This window comes from Penaeus chinensis, chromosome 13 (assembly GCF_019202785.1).
Source record: "Penaeus chinensis breed Huanghai No. 1 chromosome 13, ASM1920278v2, whole genome shotgun sequence".
In the NCBI taxonomy this organism is placed as follows: Eukaryota; Metazoa; Arthropoda; class Malacostraca; order Decapoda; family Penaeidae; genus Penaeus; species Penaeus chinensis.
The window spans coordinates 12502592-12512591 of NC_061831.1; the positions used below are offsets into that span (position 1 = coordinate 12502592).

Consider the following 10000-nt stretch of genomic DNA (forward strand, 5'->3'; position numbering starts at 1 on the left):
GGAAGTAATAGGTAGCTGATGAGCATCTATCAGCATAACACAAGGTACTTCCTGAACATTGGGTGCCCTATCCACTGGCAAACGAAACACTGCATCCGTATTTCCCATATCCGTGGTAGACCTATACTTCAGGACGTAGTTATATGCAGCAAATACTACTGACCATCTTTGTAATACAGCAGCTACTAATTTTGGCAATCCACATTTTGGACCCATAATATTCAACAATGGTTTGTGATCTGTAACTAACGTGAATTGTTTCTTTCCATAAAGATACATGTGGAACTTCTTTACTCCATATACTAAAGCTCATGCTTCTTTACACGAGTTACACGATAATTTAGAAGCGCAGGCAATAGGTTTCTTAGTGCCGTCCTCTATAACATGAGCTAACACAGCATCTAAACCTACCTGTGATGCGTCACATACTAATTTAACAGGCAAATCTTGGTTGTAATGAGTAAGAAATGAACCTGAGGTTATTTCCTGCTTAATTATATCAAATTAATTCTGGCAATCCTCTATCCAATCCCAATCGACATCTTTAGCTGTCAGTCTGTACAGTGGGCTTGAAATAGTAACCAAATCCCTTACAAATTTACCATAAAAAAGTTACTAGACTCATGCATAACTGTAACTCTTTTACATTTCTTGGAACTTTAGCAGATTTTACTTCTCTCACCATTATCATTAGTCTTATGGAGTCCATAATTTTCAATCCATTTTCCTTGAATCGGTTTAGTACTGCTATTAACCTGTCTGACCTCTCTCTCATTTTTGCCAGCTACCAAAATGTCATCTACAAAGCATAATACACCAGGTAGTGCATTAAAGATCTTATCCATTGTTTGTTGCCAAATTGCTGGACTTAGATGTTATACCGTAAGGCAGTCCCTTTGACTTATATAGTCCCATTGGAGTATTTAATATACAATATGCTTGTGAATTTTCGTCCATCTCTAATTGTTGGAATGCAGTTTTCAAATCAATCTTTAAAAAAACATTGCACTGACCTAACGCAGCTAATATATCTTGTACATTGGGAAAAGGAATTACCTGTAGGCTTGGGTTAACACCAACTTTGTAATTACCACATAACCTAACACCCCCACTGTCTTGGCTACTCGTACGAATGGTGTAGCCCAATATGAATATGTCACTTTTTCCCATAACCCTATTTCTTGTCTCCGGATATATTAATATATATACACAAAGATATGTGTGTGTTTGTCTATGTGTGTGTGTGTGTGTGCGTATGTATATACACCATTCCTAATACATACACATAAACACAAATACCTGCACACATACTTGTCGGGGAATTTGAAAAAAAACACATGATCATTTGTCCTAATTTTATATTTAATGAACTTATACTGTGAGGGTTAAGGGTGATATCATTTCGAAGACAACACATGATGGTTTTATCTTAGGGAAGCAAGTTGCTGTCGAGAGGCGGTGCAAAGTAATCATTATACTTCACGTATACGTCGTGGCACCAATCACTCTGGACGGTCAGGAGTTGTAGTTTGTTGCAAAGGTTATCATTTTCTTGCTGCAAATGTTGCAAATGATCATCCGTCGTTGAAGCAGCCTCTTTCTTTCTTTTCCGGTAGAGGGCCGACGCCTCGTTATTGAGTTCGCGGTTCCGTTCCTTTTGAAGAGATTTATCGTTCAGGTACTTCCGGGCGTGTCTGTGACGGTATCCCTTCTTTCCACCTACCGGGGGCGGCGAGAAAGCTTCAGCGAACTCTGCTGTGCGCGGTCTGCTGCATGAGTCTTCAGAGTCCAGAAGCAAAGGACCGTCTGTCAGCTGAAGTCTTTGGTCCAGGCACGGTTCCTCGTCCCACAAGCCAAACAATCTCTGATCAAGAGAGGTCAAATTAGATGTAATTCTAGCCACGCGAAAAGAGTCTATTGCATTGTTGGTATCAAAAAATACAAATTAATGATTCAACTCACCTGGTTATATCTTTCACAGTTTGTTGCCGTGGACATATTTTCCCCAACAGAATGAATATTCTTCTCCGGCTTTCTTGAACAGGTCTGCTCAGCGCGTGCACTCTCAGCCCAGGGACTCGGTCCACCACAGTCACCGCCACTCTTCAGATTGAGGTAGCTGTTAGCAGGAGACCACGAATCCCCGTGTAGATTGTGGTTTGCCTCAGCCTGAGGCCCTAGGTTGAGGTCGTCATGAGCAGCAGACCACAGCCAGTCGTCTGGGTTGTAGTTTGCCACATCTCGAGACCTGAGGTTGAAATCGCCACCCGTTTCATCAGGCCACAATCTCGGCGGCTCCTGACCGAAATCTAGAGGCCCGTGAAGATCGAGGTCCTCGCCGAAGTTAGGCCGAAACGAGTCGGGAAGGATGGAGGTGACATACTCTTCAAGGGAAGAAGTCTCACTTCTCTCAAGCGTACTGTGTTGCATGTTTGCGTTTAACTCGCCACTTAAAGAGAGCCCGGACATTGTGAATCACAGACGCGTGTTTACAAATGGTATTAAACTTGGTGCAATATTGGTAAAGGCTGGTGGAATTCGTCATGGCTAGATGAGGTGGTAGCGTTGAATGTAACAAAAGTAGGTAAGGTGATGTGTATATATAGGCTGGATCAAGACTCATCATTTGCACTGGTACATATCAGGTTTCGAACAAGGCGTCTTATCTACCGGGAACTCGGAAACCTCATGGTGTATCAAGACGCAGACATGATCGCTACTTGACTACGTGGTGCTCTCAGACTTTATGGCACGTGGACAGAACAGAACAGATAATGGAGTAAAAAGGTGAAGAAAAACCAAGGGGGGGGGGGGAGGTAAAGTGTTTAAGAATGTTAGAAGTTAGAGAAGTAGGGGGGCGAAAACCCCTTGCATAGTTATATCTTCTACCTTTCTGGTTGTGACTCTCTCTCTCTATATATATATATGTGTGTGTCTGTGTGCATAGCTATATAAATACATTTATAATGCATGTTTGTATATACATACATACACATATATAAGTATGTGTTTGTGTCCATCTATACATATCTCTCTTTCTATATATGTATATATATACATACATACATATATATGTATATAAACATACATATATATATACATATACATACACGTGTGTGTGTGTGTGTGTGTGTGTATGTGTGTGTGTGTGTGTGTGTGTGAATATATATATACACACGCACACACACACACACACATATGTGTATATATATATATATGTGTGTGTGTGTGTGTGTGTGTGTGTGTGTGTGTGTGTTTCTCAACCTTTTCGGTCTGATGCCCAAGTGAAAATGTATCGTACACTTCTGCGACAGACCAACTATTAAATATATTATTGTACAAATGTGAAGTACTATACAGGGATACTGCTGTTACATTCCATTCAATATGTATGATCTCGATGAAACAACTAATAAGCCATAATCAATTAGAAATTTAGTGTGTACAGATATATATATATATATACATATACATATGCATATACACACACACATATATATATGTGTGTGTGTGTGTGTGTTTGTGTATTTGTGTGTTTTTGTTTATGTATGTATGTGTGTTTGTGTGCGCGCGAGCGTGTGTGTGTTCATATATATATATATATATATATATATATATATATATATATTATATATATATACATATATATATGCATATATATATACATATTATATTATATATATATATATATGCATATATATATATATGAAAAATTATATACATTCAATCCTTGATCTGAGGTCTATGAGATGTGTGTTTTATGAAACATCCTACGCTTTGCTCTTATCAAATATGTGTTCGTCACACCGATAACAAGTGTCGCCTTATCTATTTAGCTGTGCTTAGCTTAAGAATCTTGTTCTTGGTTTGTTCTTTACATGCTATCTATTTGTTGCTGCAATCATTACCTTTGTATCACGAGTGCATCTGCATGTATTCTGTGCCTCACACACACACACACACACACACACACACACACATACTCACATATACACAAAAACACAAATGCATTCACACACACACACTCACACTCACCCACTCACATATACACACACATAATATTATATACACATATATATTGTAAGGTGTTACCAGACACATTGCAACTTCCATCAATAATAAAGATATCTGTTCGTCACGATCAGTCAGTTTCCTCCCTATTACACATTTCAGCAAAGGCCTGAATAATCCCTAGTTGCATTCGCCACGCTCAGCCCTTCGCTCTCGAAATCTCCCCTGAAAATTCCTTCGCTCTCGAAATCTCCCCTGAAAATTCCTTCGTTCTCGAAATCTCCCCTGAAAATTCCTTCGCTCTCGAAATCTCCCTGAAAATTCCTTCGCTCTCGAAATCTCCCCTGAAAATTCCTTTGCTCTCGAAACCTCCCCCGAAAATTCCTTCGCTCTCGAAATCTCTCCTGAAAATTCCTCCGCTCTCGAAATCTCCCCTGAAAATTCCTTCGCTCTCGAAATCTCCCCTGAAAATTCCTTCGCTTTCGAAATCTTGGTTGTAATGAGTAAGAAATGAACCTGAGGTTATTTCCTGCTTAATTATATCAAATGAATTCTGGCAATCCTCTATCCAATCCCAATCGACATCTTTAGCTGTCAGTCTGTACAGTGGGCTTGCAATAGTAACCAAATCCCTTACAAATTTACCATAAAAAGTTACTAGACCTATGTATGACTGTGACTCTTTTACATTTCTTGGAACTTTAGCAGAGTTTACTGCTCTCACTTTATCATTAGTCGTATGGGATCCATCCTTATCTAACCTGAACCCTAAATACACAAGAGAGGAAACCTGGAAAAGACACTTATCCTAATGAATTTTCAATCCATTTTCCTTGATTCGGTTTAGTACTGCTATTAACCTGTCTGACCTCTCTCTCATTTTTGCCAGCTACCAAAATGTCATCTACAAAGCATAATACACCAGGTAGTGCATTAAGGATCTTAGCCATGGTTTGTTGCCAAATTGCTGGACTTAGATGCTATACCGTAAGGCAGTCCCTTTGACTTATATAGCCCCAATGGAGTATTCAATATACAATATGCTTGTGAATTTTCGTCCATCTCTAATTGTTGGAATGCAGTTTTCAAATCAATCTTTAAAAAAACATTGCACTGACCTAACGCAGCTAATATATCTTGTACATTGGGAAAAGGAATTACCTGTAGGCTTGGGTTAACACCAACTTTGTAATCACCACATAACCTAACACCCCCACTTTCTTGGCTACTGGTACGAATGGTGTAGCCCAATATGAATATGTCACTTTTTCCCATAACCCTGCTTCTTCTTGTCTCCGGATCTCCTGAGCCACCGCTGCTCTCAGAAAATAAGGAATCTGTCTCGGAGCAAAGAACTTTGGTTTTGCATCAGGCTTTAATAGGAGTGTAGCCTTGGTATTTGTCACTGTACCCGTTTCTTCAGTGAAAGTGCTACTGAGCTGGCCCAAAGCCTCCCTTAATAATGATATATATTAATATATATATATACACAAAGATATGTGTGTGTTTGTCTATGTGTGTGTGTGTGCGTATGTATATACACCATTCCTAATACATACACATAAACACAAATACCTGCACACATACTTGTCGGGGAATTTGAAAAAAACACATGATCATTTGTCCTAATTTTATATTTAATGAACTTATACTGAGAGGGTTAAGGGTGATATCATTTCGAAGACAACAAATGATGGTTTTATCTTAGGGAAGCAAGTTGCTGTCGAGAGGCGGTGCAAAGTAATCATTATACTTCACGTATACGTCGTGGCACCAATCACTCTGGACGGTCAGGAGTTGTAGTTTGTTGCAAAGGTTATCATTTTCTTGCTGCAAATGTTGCAAATTATCATCCGTCGTTGAAGCAGCTTCTTTCTTTCTTTTCCGGTAGAGGGCCGACGCCTCGTTATTGAGTTCGCGGTTCCGTTCCTTTTGAAGAGAATTATCGTTCAGGTACTTCCGGGCGTGTCTGTGACGGTATCCCTTCTTTCCACCTACCGGGGGCGGCGAGAAAGCGTCGGCGAGCTCTGCTGTGCACGTGCTGCTGCATGAGTCTCCAGAGTCCAGAAGCAAAGGACCGTCTGTCAGCTGAAGTCTTTGGTCCAGGCACGGTTCCTCGTCCCTCAAGCCAAACAATCTCTGATCAAGAGAGGTCAAATTAGATGTAATTCTAGCCACGCGAAAAGAGTCTATTGCATTGTTGGTATCAAAAAATACAAATTAATGATTCAACTCACCTGGTTATATCTTTCACAGTTTGTTGCCGTGGACATATTTTCCCCAACAGAATGAATATTCTTCTCCGGCTTTCTTGAACAGGTCTGCTCAGCGCGTGCACTCTCAGCCCAGGGACTCGGTCCACCACAGTCACCGCCACTCTTCAGATTGAAGTAGCTGTTAGCAGGAGACCACGAATCCCCGTGTAGATTGTGGTTTGCCTCAGCCTGAGGCCCTAGGTTGAGGTCGTCATTAGCAGCAGACCACAGCCAGTCGTCTGGGTTGTAGTTTGCCACATCTCGAGACCTGAGGTTGAAATCGCCACCCGATTCATCAGGCCACAATCTCGGCGGCTCCTGACCGAAATCTAGAGGCCCGTGAAGATCGAGGTCCTCGCCGAAGTTAGGCCGAAACGAGTCGGGAAGGATGGAGGTGACATACTCTTCAAGGGAAGAAGTCTCACTTCTCTCAAGCGTACTGTGTTGCATGTTTGCGTTTAACTCGCCACTTAAAGAGAGCCCGGACATTGTGAATCACAGATGCGTGTTTACAAATGGTATTAAATTTGGTGCAATATTGGTAAAGGCTAGTGGAATTCGTCATGGCTAGATGAGGTGGTAGCGTTGAATGTAACAAAAGTAGGTAAGGTGATGTGTATATATAGGCTGGATCAAGACTCATCATTTGCACTGGTACATATCAGGTTTCGAACAAGGCGTCTTATCTACCGGGAACTCGGAAACCTCATGGTGTATCAAGACGCAGACATGATCGCTACTTGACTACGTGGTGCTCTCAGACTTTATGGCACGTGGACAGAACAGAACAGATAATGGAGTAAAAAGGTGAAGAAAAACCAAGGGGGGGGGGGGGAGGTAAAGTGTTTAAGAATGTTAGAAGTTAGAGAAGTAGGGGGGCGAAAACCCCTTGCATAGTTATATCTTCTACCTTTCTGGTTGTGACTCTCTCTCTCTATATATATATATGTGTGTGTCTGTGTGCATAGCTATATAAATACATTTATAATGCATGTTTGTATATACATACATACACATATATAAGTATGTGTTTGTGTCCATCTATACATATCTCTCTTTCTATATATGTATATATATACATACATACATATATATGTATATAAACATACATATATATACATATACATACACGTGTGTGTGTGTGTGTGTGTGTGTGTATGTGTGTGTGTGTGTGTGTGTGTGTGTGTGTGTGTGTGTGTGTGTGTGTGAATATATATATACACACGCACACACACACACACACACATATGTGTATATATATATGTATATGTGTGTGTGTGTGTGTGTGTGTGTGTGTGTGTTTCTCAACCTTTTCGGTCTGATGCCCAAGTGAAAATGTATCGTACACTTCTGCGACAGACCAACTATTAAATATATTATTGTACAAATGTGAAGTACTATACAGGGATACTGCTGTTACATTCCATTCAATATGTATGATCTCGATGAAACAACTAATAAGCCATAATCAATTAGAAATTTAGTGTGTACAGATATATATATATATATACATATACATATGCATATACACACACATATATATATGTGTGTGTGTGTGTGTGTTTGTGTATTTGTGTGTTTTTGTTTATGTATGTATGTGTGTTTGTGTGCGCGCGAGCGTGTGTGTGTGCATATATATATATATATATATATATATATATATATTATATATATATACATATATATATGCATATATATACATATTATATTATATATATATATGCATATATATATATATGAAAAATTATATACATTCAATCCTTGATCTGAGGTCTATGAGATGTGTGTTTTATGAAACATCCTACGCTTTGCTCTTATCAAATATGTGTTCGTCACACCGATAACAAGTGTCGCCTTATCTATTTAGCTGTGCTTAGCTTAAGAATCTTGTTCTTGGTTTGTTCTTTACATGCTATCTATTTGTTGCTGCAATCATTACCTTTGTATCACGAGTGCATCTGCATGTATTCTGTGCCTCACACACACACACACACACACACACACACACACACACACATACTCACATATACACAAAAACACAAATGCATTCACACACACACACTCACACTCACCCACTCACATATACACACACATAATATTATATACACATATATATTGTAAGGTGTTACCAGACACATTGCAACTTCCATCAATAATAAAGATATCTGTTCGTCACGATCAGTCAGTTTCCTCCCTATTACACATTTCAGCAAAGGCCTGAATAATCCCTAGTTGCATTCGCCACCCTCAGCCCTTCGCTCTCGAAATCTCCCCTGAAAATTCCTTCGCTCTCGAAATCTCCCCTGAAAATTCCTTCGTTCTCGAAATCTCCCCTGAAAATTCCTTCGCTCTCGAAATCTCCCTGAAAATTCCTTCGCTCTCGAAATCTCCCCTGAAAATTCCTTTGCTCTCGAAACCTCCCCCGAAAATTCCTTCGCTCTCGAAATCTCTCCTGAAAATTCCTCCGCTCTCGAAATCTCCCCTGAAAATTCCTTCGCTCTCGAAATCTCCCCTGAAAATTCCTTTGCTCTCGAAATCTCCCCTGAAAATTCCTTCGCTCTCGAAATCTCCCCTGAAAATTCCTTCGCTCTCGAAATCTCCCCTGAAACTTTCTTCGCTCTTGAAATCTCCCCTGAAAATTCCTTCGCTCTCGAAATCTCCCCTGAAAATTCCTTCGCTCTCGAAATCTCCCCTGAAAATTCCTTCGCTCTCGAAATCTCCCCTGAAAATTCCTTCGCTCTCGAAATCTCCCCTGAAAATTCCTTCGCTCTCGAAATCTCTCCCCTGAAAATTCCTTCGCTCTCGAAATCTCCCCTGAAAATTCCTTCGCTCTCGAAATCTCCCCTGAAAATTCCCTCGCTCTCGAAATCTCCCCTGAAAATTCCTTCGCTCTCGAAATCTCCCCTGAAAATTCCTTCGCTTTCGAAATCTTGGTTGTAATGAGTAAGAAATGAACCTGAGGTTATTTCCTGCTTAATTATATCAAATGAATTCTGGCAATCCTCTATCCAATCCCAATCGACATCTTTAGCTGTCAGTCTGTACAGTGGGCTTGCAATAGTAACCAAATCCCTTACAAATTTACCATAAAAAGTTACTAGACCTATGTATGACTGTGACTCTTTTACATTTCTTGGAACTTTAGCAGAGTTTACTGCTCTCACTTTATCATTAGTCGTATGGGATCCATCCTTATCTAACCTGAACCCTAAATACACAAGAGAGGAAACCTGGAAAAGACACTTATCCTAATGAATTTTCAATCCATTTTCCTTGATTCGGTTTAGTACTGCTATTAACCTGTCTGACCTCTCTCTCATTTTTGCCAGCTACCAAAATGTCATCTACAAAGCATAATACACCAGGTAGTGCATTAAAGATCTTAGCCATGGTTTGTTGCCAAATTGCTGGACTTAGATGCTATACCGTAAGGCAGTCCCTTTGACTTATATAGCCCCAATGGAGTATTCAATATACAATATGCTTGTGAATTTTCGTCCATCTCTAATTGTTGGAATGCAGTTTTCAAATCAATCTTTAAAAAAACATTGCACTGACCTAACGCAGCTAATATATCTTGTACATTGGGAAAAGGAATTACCTGTAGGCTTGGGTTAACACCAACTTTGTAATCACCACATAACCTAACACCCCCACTTTCTTGGCTACTGGTACGAATGGTGTAGCCCAATATGAATATGTCACTTTTTCCCATAACCCTGCTTCTTCTTGTC

The 10000-nt window shown here is 40.0% G+C and overlaps 2 protein-coding genes across 2 annotated transcripts; both read right to left on the minus strand.

Annotated features, from left to right (window-relative positions):
* Window positions 1–1372: 1372 nt before the first annotated feature.
* Window positions 1373–2774, minus strand: LOC125031911. The gene is made up of 2 exons (XM_047622918.1): window positions 1963–2774; window positions 1373–1864 (listed from the first exon to the last, which is right to left on the minus strand). Exons 1-2 carry the CDS (start codon window positions 2467–2469, stop codon window positions 1430–1432), a joined length of 942 nt encoding a protein of 313 aa, XP_047478874.1. The 5' UTR covers window positions 2470–2774; the 3' UTR covers window positions 1373–1429.
* Window positions 2775–5580: 2806 nt separating this feature from the next.
* Window positions 5581–7062, minus strand: LOC125031924. The gene is made up of 2 exons (XM_047622932.1): window positions 6249–7062; window positions 5581–6150 (listed from the first exon to the last, which is right to left on the minus strand). Exons 1-2 carry the CDS (start codon window positions 6753–6755, stop codon window positions 5716–5718), a joined length of 942 nt encoding a protein of 313 aa, XP_047478888.1. The 5' UTR covers window positions 6756–7062; the 3' UTR covers window positions 5581–5715.
* Window positions 7063–10000: the final 2938 nt, after the last annotated feature.